The sequence below is a fragment of the Hakea prostrata genome, chromosome 8, assembly GCF_041222555.1.
Source record: "Hakea prostrata isolate BN-2017 chromosome 8, UWA_Hpros_2, whole genome shotgun sequence".
NCBI classification, from domain to species: Eukaryota; Viridiplantae; Streptophyta; class Magnoliopsida; order Proteales; family Proteaceae; genus Hakea; species Hakea prostrata.
Genome location: NC_142607.1, coordinates 41,474,159 through 41,498,062, shown reverse-complemented (window position 1 = coordinate 41,498,062; position 23,904 = coordinate 41,474,159). Strand labels below are relative to the sequence as shown.

The 23,904-nt window shown below is 36.6% G+C and overlaps 4 protein-coding genes across 6 annotated transcripts; all 4 read right to left on the bottom strand.

Moving 5' to 3' along the window:
• On the bottom strand, nucleotides 1–1,757 carry LOC149007936 (agamous-like MADS-box protein MADS9). The gene is made up of 7 exons (XM_089164715.1): nucleotides 1,570–1,757; nucleotides 1,368–1,434; nucleotides 1,075–1,136; nucleotides 865–970; nucleotides 732–761; nucleotides 584–628; nucleotides 1–173 (listed from the first exon to the last, which is right to left on the bottom strand). Exons 1-7 carry the CDS (start codon nucleotides 1,755–1,757, stop codon nucleotides 63–65), a joined length of 609 nt encoding a protein of 202 aa, XP_089020841.1. The 3' UTR covers nucleotides 1–62.
• A 2,415-nt stretch (nucleotides 1,758–4,172) lies between these two features.
• Nucleotides 4,173–5,878, bottom strand: LOC149007935 (agamous-like MADS-box protein MADS9). Of its 2 annotated transcripts, none has more exons than XM_089166656.1 (7): nucleotides 5,691–5,878; nucleotides 5,494–5,560; nucleotides 5,226–5,287; nucleotides 5,019–5,118; nucleotides 4,873–4,902; nucleotides 4,680–4,724; nucleotides 4,173–4,329 (listed from the first exon to the last, which is right to left on the bottom strand). In XM_089166656.1, exons 1-7 carry the CDS (start codon nucleotides 5,876–5,878, stop codon nucleotides 4,213–4,215), a joined length of 609 nt encoding a protein of 202 aa, XP_089022782.1. In that variant the 3' UTR covers nucleotides 4,173–4,212. The 2 variants fall into 2 exon arrangements, with proteins under 2 accessions (XP_089022782.1, XP_089022781.1); XM_089166655.1 differs by having other exon boundaries at nucleotides 4,173–4,323.
• A 3,534-nt stretch (nucleotides 5,879–9,412) lies between these two features.
• LOC149007934 (protein DETOXIFICATION 20-like) lies at nucleotides 9,413–14,902 on the bottom strand. 2 transcript variants are annotated; one of them, XM_089166686.1, is made up of 9 exons: nucleotides 14,671–14,902; nucleotides 12,237–12,504; nucleotides 11,196–11,737; nucleotides 11,018–11,104; nucleotides 10,663–10,719; nucleotides 10,333–10,571; nucleotides 10,126–10,244; nucleotides 9,953–10,039; nucleotides 9,413–9,590 (listed from the first exon to the last, which is right to left on the bottom strand). In XM_089166686.1, exons 2-9 carry the CDS (start codon nucleotides 12,480–12,482, stop codon nucleotides 9,507–9,509), a joined length of 1,461 nt encoding a protein of 486 aa, XP_089022812.1. In that variant the 5' UTR covers nucleotides 12,483–12,504; nucleotides 14,671–14,902; the 3' UTR covers nucleotides 9,413–9,506. The 2 variants fall into 2 exon arrangements, with proteins under 2 accessions (XP_089022812.1, XP_089022811.1); XM_089166685.1 differs by having other exon boundaries at nucleotides 12,237–12,496.
• Nucleotides 14,903–17,485: 2,583 nt separating this feature from the next.
• On the bottom strand, nucleotides 17,486–22,612 carry LOC149007933 (protein DETOXIFICATION 20-like). Its single transcript, XM_089166684.1, has 9 exons — nucleotides 22,506–22,612; nucleotides 20,937–21,196; nucleotides 20,074–20,615; nucleotides 19,714–19,800; nucleotides 19,564–19,620; nucleotides 19,221–19,459; nucleotides 18,635–18,753; nucleotides 18,430–18,516; nucleotides 17,486–18,189 (listed from the first exon to the last, which is right to left on the bottom strand). The coding sequence occupies exons 2-9, from the start codon at nucleotides 21,180–21,182 to the stop codon at nucleotides 18,139–18,141; spliced, it is 1,428 nt and encodes a 475-aa protein (XP_089022810.1). The 5' UTR covers nucleotides 21,183–21,196; nucleotides 22,506–22,612; the 3' UTR covers nucleotides 17,486–18,138.
• Between the last annotated feature and the right edge of the window lie 1,292 nt (nucleotides 22,613–23,904).

Sequence of the window (23,904 nt, the reverse complement as noted above, 5' to 3'; positions counted from 1 at the left end):
ATGCCCAATAACATTATTCCAGTGTAAGCTAGAGGTGGTTCCTTATCATAGCCAACTATGCTCTATTTGGCCTCCTGTAAATTGGGTTGAATTGGTTGCACACGAAAGAAAAAAGGCATCTGTGAATGATGAATCTCCCTCACACAACTATCCATTGCCATTTGATGCTGATGCTGCCAAATGATGATAAAAGTTTATAAGCAGAAACCCAGAAAAATTTAGTCAAGTTCCAAATTCAGGTGAGAGAATGAGAGCTCAAAGTGATTGCTAAATGATAAAAGTTTGATCTATATTAACCAAAGTTGGATCTTACTCTATAAACTCTAAGATGTAACATGAACTAGTTAATTCAATTTATCACAATAGCCTTAACCCTTATAAGGGATTTTCTCAGTGACCACTGAGAGGCCCAGAGAGAATAAAAATGTCACAAAAGAGCAACCTAAGTGCTGGACTCTTTCATTGCCTTAATCCTTGTGGGAAGATCAATTAGAGGGATAAAACAGAAACATAGTATCTAGCTAGTTATCAACAAATCATTTTTCTGAGATCTGAAGATGAATGAAATATTGGAGTTTGATACCATAATGTAATTAAGACGCTCATTCTCCTCCTCAAGCTGTCTTTCCTGATACATAATCAAGAAAAACATAGTAAGGAAAATGGCAAATCTATCCTAAATAACCATAACCAAAAGGAGAAATGGGCAGCAGAGTTTCATCTCTACATACATTTGTCTTGAGCATTTTGAAGTATTCCATCTGACATGAAAAGGGAAAGAGAGAGAATATCAGATCTTGTCTCTGGTTACCCATCTAAGGACTAGAAATAAAAGAAAGAACTAGTAGCAGAAGCAAGACTTACCACTCTGGCACGAACTTTGGTGAGACCATTTTCTAGGGTTTCTTCTATAGTTGCAAGTTCCTTGTGATGTAATTGTAATGAATTGACATCCTCTCCTTTCAGGTGCCTGAAACATATTGATTATTTCTTGTTTTGTAGAATAACTCCAAATAAGAAAATGAAGAAGGTTTTGCTTTTTCATAGCTTAAAAATAGAACAGAATAGAGATACCTGAGCTCAATCCGCATGTTGTCATTTTCCTTTTTTATCCTACCCAGTTCGTTGCTGAGAAACTATCAAATACCCAGATAGTTTACCATCAATGTAAGTAATAAAGAAGAACGAAAGGGGAGAGAGATTGGCAGATATGATCAAGAAAATCCCATTAAATCAAATACCCATGTAGCTTACTAAAAGCAAGATTTATAGACAGCTTTTCTACTCCATTATCACAGTTATTTTATTTCCCCCCCCTCCTGTGTTGTGTGTATGAGAGAGAGAGGAAGAAGAAGGCGGCTTGCTACCTCATGTTTTGCGTCCCACAACCTCCTTCCTGAATACTTATGGTATTTGTCTAAGATCTCCGACATCCTTTTCCAAAAAAAAATATATTAGCACAGACAGAGAAAGAATCAGTCAGAAGGATATCAAATAAAAGCATGAAACCCTAGAAGCAAGAAACCCTAAAAAGAGGAAACCTTAGAAAGGAAAAAAAGAAGTTCATACGTGACAGAAGGGCTACGGTATTCAGACATCTTCCCTGTACTGGAGATAATGATGAGTGAAACCTTTGCATCACAAAGCACAGTGAGCTCCTTAGCCTTCTTTATGATTCCACTCTTCCTCTTTGAATATGTAACTTGCCTGTTTGTTGAGTTCTCAATCCTCTTGATCTCAATCTTTCCCCTACCCATCTCTCCACCCCCGACAACCCAACTCGATTTCCTCACCTCTTTCACACTGTCTACCTTCTGCCTTTGTGTTGTGGAACATCAAAGAAACTGATGAAGAGCAGATGAAAGGAAAAGCAGAAAAAAGAAGTAAAGCAACAATTAAACCTTCCATTCCTGGTTAGGAGCTAATAGACTTTCTGAGTGGTTCCGTAGAGATTTTTCTTTTTTGGGCTGTTGACAAAGCCAAACTACTGTAATGCTTTGAACCCTTTAGCATCTTCCAGGTTCTTTCCTTAAAAGACATTTAAAGACATTAACCCTCTGGTTATTCTACTTCCCTGAACCCTAAAGCACTGGTTTATCCCTTTTTATCACCTTTAATTTTTGTGATTTCCGAGACGTAGCATGGTCCTGTGCACGTCGTGCTGTCTTGTCTTGGTTGTTTGAACTCGCTATTAATCCAAGAAATGTGTGAGTAGATAACCATCAAAACAAAATTGTCAAAGTTGTGGGGGTCATTAAAAGAAACTTGAAAAGATTGATGTGGCTGATCGATCTTGAGGCTCAGATTAGTGAATGATGGATGGCTAGACCGCTCTATGCTACATCTTATTATCCATTGGACACCATTATGAGGATCGAGCTTCAGTTTTGCACATTATGTGAGCGTTGGATCGTCAAAATATGGTCGAAATCTTCGCTATTGCTACATTTTGACGATCCAACAGTTGTAGGACCAATGCGCAAGATTGAAGCAAAATCCCCATTATTGAAATTAGGTTATCTTATTTATTTTCACTTCTAGAAAGCTTTTGAACGAGAACTTCACTCTCTTCGCATTTCTGGAACATTGGACTTTCTTCAAACTTACCTTTGAACTTTAGCAAAGAGTCTAGAAGGTGCAACAAGTGAATCCAAATCACCTCCCTTGACGGCTCCCCCGATGCTTTATAACCACTTAACTAGGCAGACACATTGACGCTACATTCTCTACCATCAATTGAGTCTGGATCACCTCCCTGTGAGGATATAAGTTTATAACAGTGTGTTCATGTGATGCTTTTGAATCACACGTAGTATAATAGCTCACTTGTAAAATATTGAAGAAAAAAAAAATAAAATTAGATCTCAATGGGTCATTAGATAATCATTCACCAGCTGTTGGGCCTTCTCATAATGAGCTCTCTGCTAATAATGATGTTTGTAACATTTCTTAAGGGTCTAACATTTCTTAATCCACCAAAGGTTTAGCTGGGGCTTTCTCCTTATTAGTAAATGGTGCTTGGTGTCGATTGCTTTGGTACAGAGTCACCATTCCTTTAGAAAGAAACTTGTAGGAGGTCTGTCCCTCCACCTATAATAGAAGCAGCAAGAAAATGGATGCGTGTTAGCAACTCATTTAGGGATAGCTAAAAACAAGAAGCACGAAGCAGCTCGACTCAGTAGGCGAGGATCTGAAAGAACTCGAGCAAAGATTGACTAAGTTGGGAAAGCCCTTATTAGATTAGTTTACTAATAATTACGAAGTGCTTGTCCCTAGCTAGCAAGCAAGAAGCCAGATGCGTGTTAGTGCAACGTCTTCATGTACCTTACACCTTATCCTATAAAAATAAAAATAAAAAACATAGAGGAATTGTTGTATATCATATGATAAACCCAGAATCCAGGTGAAAGACAAAGGTTATTGTTTTTCCCCAAAGAAAAAAAAAGTACAGGTTATATCAGAGAACTCTTCCAATATGGTATCTAAACCAAAATTCTTCAACTTCTCATGGACTAATACCAAAGAGAGAGCTGCATAAACACCAATATAGAAACGAACGATCTATTACATGCATGCTAGACGAAGGTAGAGATATTTGAAGACAATAACAGCCTTTGAAATGAAGTTTATTTTCTTATAGAAAATGTCAATAAATAAACTTTGTTTAATTTATAGTTAGGAGCAAATTTACATGATGTATGTGCACAATTTCCTATAATTGCAACATAGCAATTCTCTAGTGGGTTTATAAATGATCCTGTCTAGCCTAATAATGGTTTAGAAATTAAACCAATTTCAAGTTATCCTAATTTATTTACATAATAAATTAAGTAATCTGAGAAATTTTGAGAAAACTACACAGCAGTCTCATGCTTTGTCAATTAAACAATTTAGATAGGTCATCAAATTAAGATCAACAAAAGGAACCAAGTGATAATAGAAGCTGAAAATCTGGAAATCCTTGATCACTCCTTAAACTTTCAAACACTTCACTGAATGTTTTCTGAGCAACATTAATCTAAAAACCCAGGAACAGCTCTTAAACCATAAATTATACATATATTAATGATCAAAACATAGATTAGAGTATTCAACAGTTGACCAACAAGCATCAACCCTTTTCAAGCTTTGCTTCTGGTTTTAACAAAGATAATATTATTGATGCAGGAAAATATAAGCTAGAAATGGTTCCTTATCATGGCCACCTATGCTTTATTTAGTCTCCTGTAAATTGGGTTGGCTTGGCTGCACACGAAAGGAAAAAGGAATCTGTGAATGATGAATCTCCCTCACACAATTATCCATTGCCATTTGATGCTGATGCTGATGCTGCAAAATTTGATTACAAAAGTTTATCAGCAGAAACCCAAAAGAATTTAGTCAAGTTCCAGACTCAGGTGAGAGAATAAGAACTCAGGGTGATTGTTAAATGATAAAGTTCAATTGATCACAACAGCCTTGTCCCTTGAAAGGGATTTTCTCAGTGACCACTGAGAGGCCTGGAGAGAATCAAAATGGCACAACAGAGCAACCTTAGTGCTGGATCAAGGGCAGCTCTTTAATTGCCTTAATCCTTGTGGGAAGATCAATAAGAGGGATAAAGCAGAAACATAGTATCTAGCTAGTTATCAACAAATCAGTTTTCTGGGAGCAGATGATAAGATATTGGAGTATGATACCATTATGTAGTTAAGACGCTTATTCTCCTCCTCAAGCATTCTTTCCTGTGATACATAATCAAGAAAAACATGGTTAGAAAAATGGCAAATCTTTCACCAGACGTAGGAAGTAGGAACAAAACCTAAGATAACTCTGTAATAACCATAACCAAAAGGAGAAATGGGCAGCATGCAGAGTTTGATCTTCACATACATTTTTCTTGAGCATTTTGAAGTATTCCATCTGACATGAAAAGGGAAAGGGAAAAAGAGAGAGATCAGATCTTGTCTCTGGTTACCCATCTAAGGACTAGAAATAAAAGAAAGAACTAGTGGAGAAACCGAGAAAACTAGACTTACCACTTTAGCACGAACTTTGGTGAGACCGTTTTCTAGGGTTTCTTCTATAGTTGCAAGTTCCTTGTGATGTAATGAATTGGAATCCTCACCTTTAAGGTGCCTGAACCATATTGATCATTATTTCTTTGTTTGCAGAATAACTCCAAATGAGAGAATGAAAAATGTTTTGCTTTTTCATAGCTTAAAATAGAACAGAAAAGAGAATACCTGAGCTCGATCTGCATGTTGTCATTTTCCCTTTTTATCCGATCCAGTTCGTTGCTGAGAAACTATCAAATACCCAAATAGCTTACCATCAATATAAGCAAAGAAGAGCAAAGAGAGAGAGATTTAATCACATACCCATGTAACTTACTAGAAAGCAAGAGTTAACAACTATTCCTCTCCATCAACAGTCATGAGGGTTTTTTTGTTTTTGTTTTGTTTTCTTCTGTGTTGTGTGTGAGAGAGAGAAAGAAGAAAGCTAGCTAGGTACCTCATGTTTAGCGTCCCACAATCTCTTTCCTGAATATTTGTGGTATTTGTCTAAGATCTCCGACATTCTTCTCCATTAAAAAAGATTAGCACAGACAGAGAAAGAATCAGTCAGAAGGACATCAAGTAAAAGCATCAAACCGTAGAAGCAAGAAACCCTAAAAAGAGGAAACCCTAGAAAGGAAAAAAGGTTCATACGTGACAGAAGGGCTACGGTATTCAGACATCTTCCCTGAACTGGAGAAGATGATGAGTGAAACCTTTGCATCACAAAGCACAGTGAGCTCCTTAGCCTTCTTTATGATTCCATTCTTCCTCTTTGAATGTGTCACTTGCCTGTTTGTTGAGTTCTCAATCCTCTTGATCTCAATCTTTCCCCTACCCATCTCTCTCCACCCAAAACCCAAATCGATTTTCTCAACTTTTCCAGAAAACCTGTCTACCTTCTTCTGCCTTCGGTTTGCAGAACATCAAAGAAACTGATGAAAGGAAAAGCAGAAAAAAGAAGTAAAGCAAGAAACCTTCCATTACTGGTTAGGAATTAATAGACTTTCTGATGGTTCCGTAGAGATTTTTCTTATTTGGGCTGTTGAAAAAAAGCCAAACTACTGTAATGCTTTGAACCCTTTAACATCTTCCAGGTTCTTTTCTTAAGACATTAACCCTCTGGTTATTCTACTTCCCTAAACCCTATTTTATCACCTTTCAATTTTTTGTTACTTCTGAGTTTTGAGACGTAGCATGGTCCTGTACACGTCGTGCTGTCTTGTCTGGTTGTTTGAAGTTGCTATTAATCCAAGAAATGTGTGAGTAGATCATAACCATCAAATCAAAAAAAATTGTCAAAGTTGTGGTGGTCATTAAAAGAACTTTCAAAAGATTGATGTGGCTAATCGATCAGGAGTGGTTCAGATTTACAGATTGATGGGTGGCTTGACTGCACTATAGTACATGTTATTAACCATCGGACGCCATTACTAGATCGAACTTCACTCCTACGACCCTTGGATTGTCGAGACATGGTTGAGATTTCGATCTCGACCAGCCGTTGCATCTCTTAGTTTAAAGCAATGTATCAAAATCTCAATCACGTTTCAACAATTCAATGATCGTGGAACTTTAAATGCGCAGGATTAAAGCAAAATCACTTGCAGCAAGTGAGTCTGGATCACTGCAGCAAGTGAGTCTGGATCACTTCCCCCACTGATGCTTTAATGACCACAAAAAATAGGCAAACACACTGGTATTATATTCTTCACCATCAAATGAGTTTAGATCACTTTCCATAATGGGAGAACAACTCCCATAACGTTTTTGAATCATACATGGTGTAGGGGCTCACATAAAATATTGACAAAAAAATAAAAACATATATTTTTTTTCAGTGGGTCATTAGATAATCATTCACCAGCTGCTGGGCCTTCCCATAATGGGCTCTCTACTAATAATAATGGGTCTAAGTGTCTAACATTTCAGCACCTCCTCTTAATGGTCTTTGGGCTTCTAATGATACTAATGGGCTTTCTTTAATTTTTGAATCTGAACCTACTAATGGGCCTGTACATGGGTTTCTTTTACAAAGCATAAGCACAAATTCTTATGGGCCGGTACATGCTTGCAATTAAGGACCTTTTCCTATGGCACTTTGCTTTATTATGGAGAGACATTTAGCCCAGTAGTAAAGCCACTACCATCCGTATCCTTCTTAATGGCCCATTCGACAGCTTGATGAATAATTTATTCTCACGTTGGGTGAAGATGTTTATTTGCATCAACCTCCGAGTTATAGATTCTTAATTTCCAAATCATGTATGTAAGCTACAACGGTCCTTTGCTAAAACAAGCACCAACTCGCATGGTTGAGGTTCCAACTCTTTATCGTACCTTGGTTGGTGCTCCCCAATATGTCAAATTGGCTTGACAGGATCTCTCTTGTTTGGTGAATAAATTTTGTCAATTTTTGAGGGCTCCCACTGAGGATCATAGGTTGACTCTTAAACGCTTATTTCGTTACTTGAAAGGCATTGTTCTTTTTTTGGAGCTAGCGAGTTGATATTATGTGGAGGGAGGGGGGAATATTACTAATATATGTGTCGTCGGATGTGTGCGAACCCAAGACCTCCCCATAGGAAGTTGGGTTGTTCTTTATGGGCTTCATCTCACACTTGCTTCTAAAGACCAATCACTTATTGCCTATATTGATGCTGATTGGGTTGGACGCCCAAATGATTGAAAATTGACGGGAATATATCTTATTTTTCTTGGTAATGATTTGATATCTTGGCAATCCAGCAAACAATTTAGGGTTGCATGCTCTAGTACAGAGAGTGAATATTGAGCCCTCGCCATTGCTACCACTGAGATTACATAAATTCAGTCTTTGTTACTTGAGTTGGGAATCACTCTACCCCCTCCCACTTACTTTCAGCCAATCTCATCTCTACCCCCTCCCACTTACCTTTAGGCAAATCTCGTCTCTACCCCCTCCCACTTAACTTTCGGCCAATCTCGTCTTTCATGCACGCACCAAACATATAGGGGTTAATTTTCATTTTGTTCCCACCTAACTGTTACCAAGTTGCTGCTACCTAACTCTTTGACTCATATATAGTTCATTTCCTTGTAGATGTGTGCCATGTGTCTCAACATCACATCAAATGGTTGAAATCCATTTATAAGTCACATCAATTACTCATTTGATGTGACTTATAAATAATTTTCAACCATTTGATGTGATGTTGGGACACATGGCACACATCTATAAAAAAATAGATGGTCCATTTTGACTGAGAATGAACCTCATAAATTTCCCCTAACTCTTGCTATATTAAATATCACCAAACTTTTACCTAATTTCTGATCCCACCTAACTGTTGCTTGCCTATCGTTTAGTTAAAGGTGGGGTAAGGCATGCAACCAGGGAGCTAGTTTTAGAACTTCTTTAAAAGCTTCATGGGATCACTAGCTCTATGTCTCTTTCTAATTTTTAGTAACCATGGCAAAAGGAGAGCTTAAAAAACACCTCAAATACTAGAATGAACCCTTAAACCATTTTGGTCAATTTTGTTGCAGGTGGGATAAAAGACATCATTTCAGACGAGGACGGATGACTCATGGCTTGAAGAGTCACAGAGCATTGGGATCCATTGGAGCTGGAACGACGCCAGGAGATGTTTATAAGGGGAAGAAGATGCCTGGGAGGAGGGGAGGAACGAAGACAAAGGTCAGAAAGCTTAAGATTAACATATTTCAACTATGGATGATCTGTGTTTATTTGTATACCCAACAAACTGGGGCACTTAATTCAGGCATTTTATTAACTGTTTGGTGAATTTCTGCATAACTGTAAATGTAATCTTCCTAACTTTATCTATAAAAAACCAGTTTATTTTGTTGTTGCATTTCAATGGCTGCTACTTTCTAATGTCTAAAATTTCAGCTCTATCCACTGCTGACTTTGAGATATCATAACTTTCTATCTTTTTTCCTGTTGTTTCTTACTTTGGGAAAGTTTTAACTCTGTCTTGGGGTCATTTTGTTTTCTAAATCTTACTTTTCCCACCTAGAACAGATCAGGAGGCCAGAGCACAAGAACAAGGGAAATTATATGCTTTCTCTGAATTAACATTACCTTGCAACTGAGTCCCATAGATATGCCTTCTCTGAATTAACATTTGGGTATATCATTCTTGTTCTGCATTGGCTTCTTTTTCATTTTCATAACGTCAGATTGTATTGTAGATTCTTTTGTTTGTGGCAATGTGGTTATTTACAGAGTATAGATGAATAATATATGAAGAGGGGTTGGGGGGAACTTTTGCGAATTAATTTACATTTTAAATGCCCACTATGTATCAAAGGAATCTTACAATTTGGTGGACATCTCATAGTTAACAGCTAGTTACAATTTTATAGCCTGGTCACTGAATCCATGTTCATGAAAAACTGCTTTCAGGTATAAGGGAGGATTTGGCTGGCCATGAATTTAAGGATATTTGACCTCACAAATATCTCCTAAGCCTGAGATGTGATATCACTGGACACCTCTTCAGAAGATGGCATGATCCAACGGTCAAAACGTGCCATTGTCTTGCCAACCTATGCAAAATGATCAGAATATATCAATAATAATACACAAAGAGAAAGGTAACATGTACTGCATTCTAGGTGCCCATTTCATACCGTATGCTTTCCATGTATATACCTTTTTGTATAACACGGTTGTCCGGCCCTAGACTCGAGATCCTCTACCTTCGAGGGTAGACGATAGAGGATCCTACAACTACCATGATGGGTCCACCTCTGAACAAGGTGGATTCCCTCTTAATGTGGCGAGGTGCCAGGGTAGTGTTATCTTCTACCCTCGAGGGTAGAGGAACCGGACTCTCTGGCTTTTGGCTCGACCACTCCCACAAGTTATACTTCTAGCTATATCAATCTTTGTTGTTGACAAGTTTTACCTGTGCATCCCAGTCAGTTCTCCATGTGATATAAGAGAGAAAGATTGTCTGTGTTGCAGTCCCACATATCATCCCAGCCCATATACCCTAAAAATGGAAAAGAAAAATTAGTTATGGTGAAAATGCAGAGGCTTTTGTACATGGTTGTATATGGTGTATGATCATATTCTTACCCTAACTTGGAGATCCATCACGTAGCCAAGAAATATTCCTAATGGAAACCCAACTATGTAGAAGCAGAAAAGGTTGACGCCTGCCACCAAGCTTTGCCGACCACAACCAATGGCTACCCCTGCATGGGAGAAAATTAAAGATAGCATCACCTTTCAATGATATAGAAGTTGTGATTACATGAGAAGTAACAAGAAAATTAAGCTTGCCTGAAAGTACTGCTTGAACACTATTGAGCAAGATAATCGAAGCCAGTAGGATTGAGAGGCTTGATACTTCTTCTGCTACTTCGATGCTGCTTGTGAACAGAAAAGAAATGGATTTCCCATAAACCAGAGCTATAATACAGAAGATCGCACCTATGGTTAATGAAACACTTAAGTTCAATTTAATGGTAAATTTTGCTGCCTTTGCATCTCCTTTCCCCAGCTCATTGGCCACACGCACACTACAAAGACCCACAAAAAAAAAAAAATCAGTGAATAAATGTATCTTCTTTAACTGAAACGGAAACAAGAGCAAGAGAGAGAGAGACACACCTTGCTGCACCTAAGAATCCAAGGGATATCATATATACCCAAGCATTGATGTTGAGGCTGCAAAGTTCAGAGTTTCACTAGAATCAAGGTAGTGAAATACAACAGAAATCCAAGTCTGGATCTTCTATTGGTCAGGGTAGAGGTCTAGCTCCCCTCATAGCTCTCCACCGCATAATAGGGATGAAATCAACATATGGGTTTCAACTCTGATTCATTTTATTAGACTTAAAGGTGGAACCAACCACTATTGTGTGATGAAAAGATGTGAAGGGAGCACAGATATCTATCCTAAAAGATAGAGAGAAATTGAAAGAAAAATAGAAAATGAAAGCAACAGGGAATGATAGTTTTGTACCAAATAGAGAAGGCTGATATAGCAACTTCAGCATTTTTCATGTTACCCACCAGTAAAACCAGCACTGCACCATTCCAGAACTCAAAGCTGTTCAGAAGAGGGATTTGAATAAATGAAAATGTCCAAAGCGTTTCAAAGAGAGAGAGAGATATGATTAGAACCAATTAATTGAGCTTACCAAAGCATTACACCTGAAGATACAGAAAGCTTGAGAAATGGCCATAGTTCATTGAAGGCACTTTTAGAGAAACCCTTCCAACAATCTTTACACCACCCTCCAAAGATATAGATGAATTGTGCTGAAAGGATCACAAAAAATGACAAGTTCATTGCACCCATGGCTCCTGAGATTCCCCAGCTTAACTTGTCAACCATTACCCAAGATAGAATCATATTGAGTACAAAGGAGATGGCAGATGCCCATCCGACGATCGAGATCTTGTGTTGGGATTGTAAAAATGTTTGTGTTGATATTGCAATTACTTGGTAGAGAAAGAGAGGAATAAACCATAGACTTAATTTTCCTGCATGTATTGATAATTCCTCTGGTTCACCTAGAGATCTCAGGATTGGAGTTGTGAAGAAAAAAGCAGGAAGCATAAAAAGGGAAGCAGTGAAAAGAATAATCCATGACTGTTGCAGGTAGATGCCCATCATATGATATTTCCCTGCTCCAAATGCTTGACCACATACAGTTGGAAGAGAACTACCTGCACCTATCTGCATCAGAAATGGAAATGGATCACTACCATTAAGTGTTAGAGCAAAACCATAAAATAACAAAGAGATATAACGTAGTTTACACGCCAATGCAATGTGATACGTAAGTGACGAAGCTGGAGAACTTTCCTTATTTAATGGAAGAACATTTTACATGTTGGGTTTGGATATGTTTTGTATTCTACGGGAATTAAAACAAGCTTTTGGGTCAATTACTTGTACGTGACTAAAATTGTAATTGTATAGGAAATAAGGTTTTGAGTTTTCTTATAAATAGTCTCTATGAGATAACCTAGAAAAATAACAGACAAACAATGGGCAGCACTTTGTAGTGCGTGAAAGTGGTGAGGTTTTCATGATACAGTAAAATCTTTTTTTTTTTCTCTCTATTTGACGCGTGCAATTTTGCCGAACCACGGTAAATTCATAGAGTGTTACATTCAAGACATACATTACAAGAAACATTGAATATGAAAGAGACAGAGAGAGAGAGTCTTACTAATATTCCATCAACCAATCTCATGATGATGCTTTGTACTAAGGCAAAAGAAGCAAGTTCCATTGGTCCAATGCGTCCAATATATGCTTGTGTAACAATTATGATTCCAAACCCAGAAACCCTAGTGACAATGGTTGGTGCTGCAATCCTCCATAGTTTCTTTACTTCTTCCCAAACCCTAGTATTTGATTCACTTCCATTGCCTCTTTCTGAGTGAAGTAAACCTTCTTTGATTCCTTCTTCCATTTTGATATATTCACCTGTAAGGCTGTAACCATTTAAGAAATGAAATGAAAATACAAGGTTGAAGGCTGAACCAGACAATAAGTTGATTTCACCTTCTTTAAAATGGTTGCTTTTATCAACCCAAATTGCAGAATAAGCTGGATGGAGTTCATTCCAAGGATTTATATTTATAACTAAACAAAACAGTCAGGTGTAATATGGGCCTAGTGGGCCTGAACCATAATCAATTATGTGAACCGGGTTCAACCCCAAAATTGTAGTTTCTATGCTTTTGGGTTGTATAATGCTAATTGCCTTCATTACACTAGAATGATCAAGGCATGCTTGATATCACATTATTAAAATGGCTAGTGGGTGAAGCGGAATCTCTTCAACCATTAGGATTGAATACTTAATTGATTGGATGCTTAGAAGGTACTTTTGATTTGATAGGAAATTGGATATATAGGAATATATAAAATTTAAAAGTGACATCCACCGTTCATTTCTTTTGCTGGTGAAAATAGCACTGAGAGTGTGTGGCCTGTATCTCCGTTTGCTCCAAGTGGGTCCCTTCTAGCCTTTAGTGGGTTCCTCTTTAGACCAAAAGTGGGTCTAAAAGAAATAAATTTTGTGGGTCCCAAGATTCCTTCTTCACATAAGCCATGCATGTAGATATGGAATTTTTTTTTTTTAGGTAAACAGATAGGGAATTTTAACCCTCAGAGGAAAAGGATCTAGCTAGAGAATTGCTCTTTGAATGTCTCAAAGATGGTGATTTTAAAAAAATATATATAAAAAAAAAAAGGCAAAATTGAAGTTTTAAAAATGGATTCTATCATTAGTCTATTTTGTCACTGTTAAAAAGCTATCTCGTTCTTAAATATGTGAACGAATATGAATATCACACAGGTCAACGATCTAAACACAAAATTGACACACCACCATAATGTAATAACCTAACGGATGGCATTATTGCAGTGCAAGAGATGATATCAATCATAGAGGAGTTGAAGAATAGTCATTTGAAAGAGGGAGGTGAATTTGATTATGGCACAATGGTGATAAACACTAAGATCGAAGAGGTCTTAAACTCGAATCTTTATTTCACCACACCTTTCCCCCACAGCTACGTATTCTCTGTGCGTATGCGCCCCAATCTTTGTAATTTATTTGATGATTTAAAAAAAAAAAAAAAAAAGAGAGAGGAGAGATAAAAGTCAACATATGTTAACTTATGGTACACTACAAATTTCACAATAAATCTAAATTTTTTTTAGTAAAAACAATAAATCTAATTTAGTGATTATAATAGATTTTTCATGCGTCAAATTATCAGTTTGATAAGTTTAGTTTGATAAGTTTGGGTTACCTAACGGTCATGCTTCAGTGCTATACAATACTGAGTTGTCTACGGTCGAAATTCACCACCTGTTCTCTTTTTTTTTTTTGTTACAATTAATGTAGTTTAAGAAAAAAGTAAAATGAGTGGTCAAGATCGGATCTCGACTACAACTTTTTATTTATTTTTGGTATCTGAGCATCCGGGCTAGCTTGCCGGCACCTTGATTACATTCTCAGGGGGATGCTTGTCATCCGCAAGGGTCGAACCTATGACCTCTCCACTAAGAAGTATGGATCTTACCACTCTACCAACTCTGCATTGACATCGACTACAACTTTTGATGGTTACTATTTGCATGCCTATTAATTTTGTTGCACTAAAGTCAAACGCCGTCTAAACAGGGCAAGGGATGGAACACTTGGCATACAAGAGTGGGTGAGTTTTACGAGGTCTCACAGGGATGATTTCTACCTCCCGAGGTAGTAGTTATGAGCTCTTAAACTTCATTTCAGAATTAAATTCATCAGATATCATTTTATATTGGCATTGAAATTCACAAATCATGAATCAAACTATTGAAAACATCGATTCAGACTAGAAAGCCCTACAAACTAAGCTGCTTGGGTTACTCATGAATTCATGGAACATTTGCTGAGAAACAGAAGCCATCAAAAAGGAATTCTGAGAAAACCCAGATTTTGAATTGATCAAAACACCATTTTTATACTAATTTGCTTTCTTTGAAGCAACAAACACACCTAATATTCAAAGAGATTGAGTGAATTCATAACTCACCTACCTACCTGAACGAAGAACTCTCTGTTTTTATTTCTCAGAAAAATTAAGGAGATGGAGTTCACGCACCTTTGTCGGCTTTGAAATTTGTCTTCTCACTCACTTCAGATTTTGCTGGATTTTCATTTCTTCTGCTGATCAGTCTTGCAGATGAGAAAGAGAGGGAGATGGGAAAGACTAGAATAACATAACGTTTGGTGATTCCAAGTGGAAGCGTAATTTTATAGTCTCTGTGTTGAGTCCATTGAAGAGAGACAGAGCAGAAAAAGATATTCTATGACATCAGGGATGATTTCATTAAATACAGAGAGAGAGAGAGTAGGGTTTATTTGAGAATTCAACTCTAAGGTTGTTGAAGATTTAAAGAGAGAGCAGTCATTAGAGGGCATGGAACAGAATTATAAAGCATGAAGTCATAAGGATTTATTTTTTTGTGAAGAAGGGTAACGTGAAGCCTTGGACCATTAGTCGAGAGTTGTGCAACACCTACTACTAACAGTCAGAGATTTTAATTTCAACTTTTAACAGCACAATACTGTGCATTTAATACGCAACACTGAAGTTGAACCATGAACCATGACAAGTGAAGAGGCCCGACCTCGTCTTTGAAAGTTACTTAAAAATTTTATAAAAAGAAAAAAGGTAAAACTTAACGCATCATAGAGACATTTGTAATAAAAAAATATATAAAAACAATTTTTTTTAAGCCAATGGGTGTATATGTTATTTATTTAAAATAGAAACATTGAAATTTTGTTAACCGATGAATTAATTTATTGCGGACCAACCGATTGATCAAATACTATTTTATGGTGTCTGTTAATTTATGAAGCACCCTTGGATTTCATTTATCTACGGAAACATTGGTCTCTTTTTTTGAATCCGAAGAGTTTATATATAGGGTGGGGAAATATTACTAATATAGGTGCCGTTGGATGGGTGCAAATCCGGACCTCCCTGTGAGAAGTTGGGCGGCTTTTAACCGCTCTACTAATCCACCATTGGCAAAACATTGGTCTCTTCCTCCTACTCAATGGGTAAGTTGAACGCTGATGCAACTGCCAAAGGAACGACAGGAGGTGCAAGTTTTGTCATTTGGAATGAGAAGGTAGAAATAATAATTGTAGTTTCTATTAGAGTTATGATTTAAGCATAAGGTTGCTTAAAGCATTGCACCCTGAGTATCTAGATTGGAATACTTAGACATTGCTTTCAGTTAGTATTTATAGATCAACATTAGGTTCAACGGTTAGTTGGACTCTCTTATAAAAGTCCATTATACCATTGGATCGTAACTGATTCGATGGCATATATTAGAATATACATTAGGTATAACTCAAATACCTCAACCATATTTGAATATGACTCAAATACCTCATTAGTTTCAATGACTATTGCTTTTAACTCAGTTCTTGAGGGAGAAGCTATGGCCTTGAAAGAAGGGATCCTATAATGCATTTCACCAAATGCGGACAGGGTAATGATAGAGTCTGACTTGCGAAATTTGATCAAGAGTCTACAGCAACAGTTCCCTCTCCCATACATTCTTGAATCTATTGTAAATGATGTCATGACTCTCTCTTTAGACTACTTCTCTTATGTGATCTTTGTTTATATTCTTAAAAAATACAACTTAATAGTCGATTTCCTGGCCAAGAGGGCCCATAGTGGTGAGAAAAAATTGGCCTTATTCCATTACTTGGTTGTTGAACCTTTCATTGACTGACATTCAAGTCTTCACTCTTGAATGAAGATGTTTTTTACCAAAATTTTCCTCTTTTTTATTTTATTTTATTATGGAGATTTGAAAATCATTGCTTGTAATGCTTCTGATTATTGATGAAGTATCTTTTTACTAAAAAAGTTAATTTGTTACGAGACTTCAATCATAACCTAGAGAGTAGGTTGGAGATATACAAGAGGCCCAATAAGGATTTGAGAATTATACAATGCCTTATAAGGATTTATGAATCTTAACTAGACCTATAAATGGATCAGATTCGCTCCAAATACACCAGTATCCGAATCTGAATAGCAATACCGCTATTCGAATTAGAATCCAAATCCTACAAAATTTTAAAAAAGGCATCCAAATTCGAATTTGGAACTTTATTGGATATCCAATAATAACCGATCCAATAAACTATCCAATTATTAATTGATGATTGTCATTTTTCTTAATTTTTGATTTTTGATTTTCATTTTCTGATTACCGATTACTGATTATCGATTTTCGAATCCGATTATTAGGCTCTTTTTTTAGAGAAGTATTTAACACTTTACTCTAACCGGATAATTTTTTATTTTCGATTATCCGGTTACTGATCACCGATTTTTGAATTCGATTATCATCCATTTTAGAGAAAAAATGTTGAATACTTTACTCTTTCCGGATATTATTTTATCCGATAAGCAATCATCTGAATCCGAATCCTATTGCTTAATGGACAGATACAGATACTGTCCGGTAAGAAAATTTTCGGATACGAATACCCTTGAAAGAATATGAATGCGAATTTGGAGGCAGGTTTCAACTATTCATTTACAGGTCTAATCCTAACAAAGTTATTATGGCTTTTGGTAGACCTTAATCATGTGATAAAATAAAATTTCTTCCAAAAACATAAAATGGTAAACTAATTATAATAAATAGAAAGTGGACTTTTTTTTTTGTGTGCGAAATCAAAGTGGACCTTCAAACAAAGACATTTGAGAAGACACTATTCTCCTATTGAAAAACAAAAAAAAGGGAACCCCATTACTTTTAATATTCGAAACCAAATAAATTATCTCACCGGTTTCTTAATTTATAGCGGATTTTATTATTATTATTATTTTTTGGGCAAAGAATATCAGATTTCATTTTTTAATTTTCCCTCTCAAAAAAATACCAAATAATTTGACTTGCAAATTCTTCCTACAGTAGTAGCGTGAGAATCCCTCTTTCTTCCTAACGTGTGTGCTTGGAATCAGACTGAACAATGAATCATGTAGATTCCCAATAATTGAATTTTTATTAATTTGACTTCAGTTTGGATATTATAAAATCCATTAGAAATAAAATTAGTAAATAATTAAGAGTAGTTTGAATTTTTAAATTAATATTTAGCAAATATACAATTCAATTGAAAAAGTTAATTGAAATAAGGGGTTTGAAGCTTATGCCAAAGAGGTCCAAATGTCATTTGATCATGTAAAAACGAGAGGTAAGTGATATTTACATGGTCATATATAAGTATATATCCCTTCTATACACGGGTGTGTTCTCAATAACAATAGCGTCCGAACACAAAAGAATCTTTATGCTTAAGTATGAACTTAGGAGCTTTAAATCTTAGTTGAATTTCATTAAACTCTTTTTTTTTCTTCTTTCGTTACATTAACCTGTAAGTTATAAACTATGAAAAGGCGTTCTTAACACAACTATTACGGAGGAATTTCACATAATCATTTGAGAAACAATAGCATTCCACGTGACCGATAGCTAAGATCTATACTTGTCCCAAGTATGATATATCATCTAATGATATATACAATTTATGACAATGGTAAGATCCAACGGTTGAGACGTGTAGTCGTCTTCTCAACCTATCCAAAAGACAAGAGCAAAACTAGTTAATAAAAAAAATCCAACGTTTTAGGTTTTTTTTTCTTTCTTGTAATAAAAATTGAACATGTTAGGAATAAAACAATAGTGTAATTCTTTGTAAAGGAAAAATAAACCAGACACAACACCAATAAAAACAGAATTTTATAATGCTTTTATTGACGATAATTTACTTATATATATTTCTTATTGTCCATAAAATTAAGATTAATTTCTTTTACCTGAGCATCCCAGTCAGTTTTCCATGTGATGAAGGCGAGTAGCAACGTTTGTGCTGCAACTCCAGATATCATTCCCATCCAAACACCCTGGAAGTTGAAAAAAAATTAAAATTAAAATCAACACAAGTGAGTTTTCAACACCAATGATCCATTTAATTAGTTTCTGATCGTTGTGTTTTCATGAGCTTCATATCTTCTTACGTACCTTAACTTGCAGATGGATCACATAACCCAGAAGTATTGATACAGGAAACCCAATCATGTAGAGACAGAAAAGGTTCACGTTGGCTACCAAGCTTTGCCAACCAGCTCCAATGGCTACCCCTGGTAACAAAGATACAGAACATCATTAATTGATTTTCACCTAATCAAATTAATACCCATATGAAGAAAATAATGAATCGTAGTTATACTGTGATCGGAATTATTGTACAAGTCTGCACTAGCATATTTTGGTGATTTGAATGATCCAGTTTGTACGACCCTGCCCAATTGTGAGATTTATGATTGTCGCCTTAGGGTTTTGGGTAAGAGTTTTTAATAATGTCGTTTTCACAGTGTTTATCATTTTCTTCTACATAGTGAAAGTTTTTTTTTTGCATATGAATATAGAACACCATGCTGACGTATAGAACAGGTTAAATTTCTGCGTGCATTTCGTTTTAATTTTGTTTCTGTTTGTATTTTCTTGGTTTTTATTGGGAGTACAACTAGCCATGAAGATCCATGAGAATTTCAGCAAAATATAAAAACTGTTATGTATGAAAGAAAAAGAAAAAAACCAGACTTACCTGAAAATACAGGTAGAACACTGTTGAGCAAGATCATCAAAGCTAGTAAGCTTGAGAGGCTTGATACCTCTCTTGCAACTTCGCTGCTACTTGTGAATGCATATGAAATGTTTTCACTGAAAACCAGAGCTAGAATGGAGAAGACAACCCCTACAGTTAATGAAATACTCAAGTTTACTTTGATGGAAAACTTTGCTGCCAGTGCATCTCCTTTCCCCAGCTCATTGGCAACACGCACGCTGAAGGAAAAAACATTAATAGTTAAAACTCCTATACAGAAAAAATCTGGGTAGATGACATCACATAGCAACACCATTAATAATCTTCAGAGACATATAGGTACCTTGCTGCACCTGAGAATCCAATAAATATCATATACACCCATGCAATGATGTTGAGGCTGCAAACCACTTCATATGTATAAGAACCCAAAACCCAAAACATAGAAGAGCAGAAGAAGAAAGAAAAGAAAGTTAGGAATAGCATATCATACCAGATTGAGAAGGCTGATACAGAGACCTTAGCATTATTCATGTAGCCTACCAGTAAAACAAGCACAGCACCACTCCATGACTCAAAACTGTTAACAAACCATGATCATTTAACTTGTTTAAGTACTTACTTAAATAAAGGGGTTTGGGTTCAGTCTGGGTCATCTTCCCAGGAATGTGTTCTCCTGACGCTTATCTATATATCATACAATAATGGTGAAGCCCATGTGAGACTCACTGGAGATTCCACCTCTAATTTATTTGTCAGTACTCAGATGTGGGCTCCACCGTTATTATGTGGTTGAAAAGCATCGGCAAGCCACATACTCCAAATGTGTTTAGGTTTTCACTCCAGAACTTACCAAAGCATTATGCCAGAAGATACAGAAAGCTTCACAACAGGCCAAAGTTCATTTAAGGCGCTTTTAGAGAACCCCTTCCACGAATCTTTACACCAACCACCAAATACATAGGAGAAAACTAAGATAGAGATCAAACATATTGATATGGTCATTGAACCCATGGCACCTGAAACTCCCCAATGCAACTTGTCCACTGTGACCCAAGATAAGGTAAAATTGATTAAAAATGCGATCACAGATATCCATCCAACAACCATGATCTTGTGTTGGGCTTGCAGATACATTTGTGTGGTTAGACAAAGCAAGTGGTAGAAAAGAATAGGAAGAAACCATGGACTTAATTTGCCTGCAGAGTTGGATAGCTCTTCTGGTTCACCTAGAAGCCTTAGAATTTGAGATGTGAAGATCAAAATAGGAACTAAAAAGATAGAAGCAGTGAGGAGAATAATCCAGGACTGTTGCAGATAGATGCCCAACATATGATATTGTTTTGCTCCAAATGCCTGGCCACATAGAGTTGGGAGTGCACTTCCCATGCCAAACTGCATTGTAATGAGATTCACATAAGCTGTAAAACAAATTTGAATTGCACAAACTCACACACAAACACACCTGAATTTGGATCCTCTATTTGTTAAGGTAGAGGAGTGCTTCCCTCACACATCTCCATCACATATTAGGAGGGGCTTACGTAGGTCCCATTGAGGGTCTCATCTCTGGTTCATGTTGTTAGCCCTTAGAGGTGAATCCTACCCCTAATGTACGGTGAAGAAGTGTGAGGAAAACGCAAACTCCTATCTTAAATTGATAAATATCCAAACTCCATACAAGCTCAGAGATGATCATAGAAGAAACATACATACCAGTACTCCATCTACAATTCTCATGTTGATGGTTTGGACAAGAGAGAAAGAAGCAAGTTCTAGTTCTCCAATGTGTCCCATATATGCTTGTGTAACCACTAGGATTCCAAATGATGAAACCCTTGCAAGAATAGATGGTGCACCAATCCTCCATAGCATCTTCACTTCATCCCATGTCCTCTCTTTTAGGTTATCTTCATCTTTCGTTTTTGTCACAAGAAGTACTTCAGCGATTCCATTCTCCATATTCTTATTTTCACCTGAATGGGGTTAATTGCAGAAGAAAATATATGAGAAATTAGGTGGGGAGAGAATTGTTTGGTGGGATAGGTTGGGTCATTTTGGGGTGATTTTGCTATCCCGGTTCAACAAAACCCTAATATGACCCGACCCAACATCAAGTTGAAGAAGATGAACAATCCTTAATCCAATTGTTATGATCTTGACTTTAAGATTTCATTTCATGCTGGTGGATTTCTATGATTCAAGGTACTAAGTCAAACATTTCTATAACTCATATTTAAGAATCGTAATTCATGGTTTCTCCACTAAGAAGTATTGGTAACGGCAACTCAACAATCCTTTCACAGTAACCAGCCATTAAAAAAGATTGGTGTTTTTTTCTTCTTGTGGGGGAACAAATAGTATTAGATGGAGATGATTTATATATACCATCAAAGAGAGTCAAACCCATCACTTCTTCCCCAAAAGTTGTTGCTCATTATCAATTGAACAACCCTTCGATGGTATAACCACTATAATTTTTTTTCTTCTTTCAATTGATGATTATATATAATATGAGACAAGATTTTGCTCTTATCTCCAAATGTACAAAAACTGAAGTCGGGATCATCTTCCTGTCAGGGGAGTACAGAGTGCTCCCCGACGGCTTTCTAACCACACAAGACAGTGGGGCCCACAGGTGAAAATATGAGGTTTTTTTCCACCTGTGGACCCCATTGCATTGTGTGGTTAGAAAGCCGACCGTCTGTGCTCCCCTGATGGGAAGATGATTCTGACTCCAAAAGCTCTAGCTTTGTATTGGAGACTTTGATTTTTTACCTATTGAACCAACCTCGGGTTTGTAACCACTAAGAAGATGAAAGATTATGACAGCATAGTGAACAATACCGTTAGATGAGAATCTATTAAGGCTATTAAAAAACAAAAGCCAAAGTCACTTGAGAATCTTCTTAGTGGGGCCAGTCCAACTAAAGCCCATTAATTCTACTCATCATAGGTCCCACACATCAAAGGAGGGGCCCACAACCTATGTATGATCTAACACTAACACGGGATATCAGTCTCTTCTACTCCCCAACTCCAAGAGGAACGGATCTTGACTCCAAGCTCCCAGGAAACTGAATTCTATTCTTGTACAACCTCTAAGACATCTTAAAGACCAACAATTTAACATCCTGAACCCTTTCTTGAGTTTTTATACCTTAACTGCAGGAACCAAACATTCAAGAAGAAGAAAAAGAAGAAGATCTAGGAGAAAGAGATCGAAGAAGAAGAAGCAACAGCAAAACAGACCTAAAAGATAAACAGAAACTACATATCACATACCTTCGATGGTCTTGACTTATCACTGAATCGCCTACCCTTGGAGGAGTGTTTCTCCCAAACGTTTTAAAGAGAGAGAGAAAGAGAGAGAGAGAGTTACTGTAATGAAAGGATATTAGTCTTCTACATATATAGAAGTGGGAGAGAGTAGGGAGGTCTGAGATGGGAAGCAATGAGTTATCTTCGTGGCTTACTGTGCTTAAGACACTTTGATTAGCTATTAGAAAGGCATTTGGTAAAGTTTCTACTTCTCCAACTATCCATTTAATATATTAACTAGAGAGAAACAAAAGATCAATATCACAGTGACATCTCATGAATGATGTAGTGAAGAATAACTACATTTATTCTGTTGAATAAATTCATGGGCATAGTCATGAAAGCAATATTGGTGGATATATGACTCGATCAACCTGTACAAATAAACAATTCCCTCTTCTGTCTTCTACCTTCCTCCTTCTGCCTATATTTGTCTTTTCTCCAATTTAATCAATACATTATTGATGGAAATTTTGTTTGATTTTGTGTTAATTATTCGTTAATATTCAAATATGTCATTGTCCCTTGTTGTGATGCTAACAAAATAAGAAACAGCTGGAATCCGCTTGAGAACTCATCAAGTGTTTGTTTGGATTTCGTGAAACATTAGAAGCAGTTTGGGTGTTTCCTGAAGCAGAAACATTTTTAAAGCTATTTGATAAAATTTGTTTGTTAAAACAGAACTAGTATTAGTAGGCATTTTATTGCAGTAATTAGAGAGAGAAAAGATAAAGAATGGAGATCTATTTTGCAAATATAGGGGTTAGGGTTTCAATAGAGAAAGAAAGAAAATTGGATCACCATCGATAGAGAAAATAAAGACTTTCGATCCCTACTGTTAGGGTTGACGAAGCTACCAATGAAAGAGTTCCATCATAGTATAAGAAGGGTTTAGCAGGGTGCTTATGTTTAGATTCTATTGATACTACTCGCTAAAACTATTTCACTTAAACAAATCACACTCTATTTTTGCTTTTGATGTGTCCAAAATTTGCTCAGTCTTTAGATCACTGATGAATGACCTGCAAAACAATCATCAGATGTGGCCCGACCGTGGGGTCGGGAGTCTACTTCCGAAGGCTAAGTCAGTTAATGAACTGATCACAAAGGCTCTGGGTAATTGTAGAGCTAAAGTATGAATACGATTACTGGGAATATGATTCAGTTACCTTCTTCGTACGTAGGTTATGATTTATATAGTGTGTACCTTCTAATCTCGTCTGTTGAACTCGATCGAGCCTTCTTCTGATGACCTTTGGATCTCGACGATTAAATCCATTAATGGGGTGATGAACAACTTCCCTTGATCACATGATCTTTTGCAACGGGTGTGGCAGTTATCCAAGTTTGCACAATTGTCAGC

What these genes read in the sequence shown, in the direction of transcription:
- LOC149007935 (XM_089166656.1), bottom strand. Translation starts at nt 5,878, where the DNA reads ATGGGTAGGGGAAAGATTGAGATCAAGAGGATTGAGAACTCAACAAAC. An exon ending in TCAAAATGCTCAAGAAAAAT is followed by an intron (nt 4,725 to 4,872) that starts GTATGTGAAGAT and finishes TATGTATCACAG; the next exon opens with GAAAGAATGCTTGAGGAGGA. An exon ending in AGCGTCTTAACTACATAATG is followed by an intron (nt 4,330 to 4,679) that starts GTATCATACTCC and finishes CAAATTTTGCAG; the next exon opens with CATCAGCATCAGCATCAAAT.
- LOC149007933 (XM_089166684.1), bottom strand. Translation starts at nt 21,182, where the DNA reads ATGGAGAATGGAATCGCTGAAGTACTTCTTGTGACAAAAACGAAAGAT. An exon ending in GGATTCTCAGGTGCAGCAAG is followed by an intron (nt 19,460 to 19,563) that starts GTACCTATATGT and finishes TTTTTCCTTCAG; the next exon opens with CGTGCGTGTTGCCAATGAGC. An exon ending in TGTTCTACCTGTATTTTCAG is followed by an intron (nt 18,754 to 19,220) that starts GTAAGTCTGGTT and finishes CTTTGTTACCAG; the next exon opens with GGGTAGCCATTGGAGCTGGT.
- LOC149007934 (XM_089166686.1), bottom strand. Translation starts at nt 12,482, where the DNA reads ATGGAAGAAGGAATCAAAGAAGGTTTACTTCACTCAGAAAGAGGCAAT. An exon ending in GATTGGTTGATGGAATATTA is followed by an intron (nt 11,738 to 12,236) that starts GTAAGACTCTCT and finishes TTTCTGATGCAG; the next exon opens with ATAGGTGCAGGTAGTTCTCT. An exon ending in TGTTCAAGCAGTACTTTCAG is followed by an intron (nt 10,245 to 10,332) that starts GCAAGCTTAATT and finishes TCTCCCATGCAG; the next exon opens with GGGTAGCCATTGGTTGTGGT.
- LOC149007936 (XM_089164715.1), bottom strand. Translation starts at nt 1,757, where the DNA reads ATGGGTAGGGGAAAGATTGAGATCAAGAGGATTGAGAACTCAACAAAC. An exon ending in AACATGCGGATTGAGCTCAG is followed by an intron (nt 971 to 1,074) that starts GTATCTCTATTC and finishes AATATGTTTCAG; the next exon opens with GCACCTGAAAGGAGAGGATG. An exon ending in AGCGTCTTAATTACATTATG is followed by an intron (nt 174 to 583) that starts GTATCAAACTCC and finishes ATCATTTGGCAG; the next exon opens with CATCAGCATCAAATGGCAAT.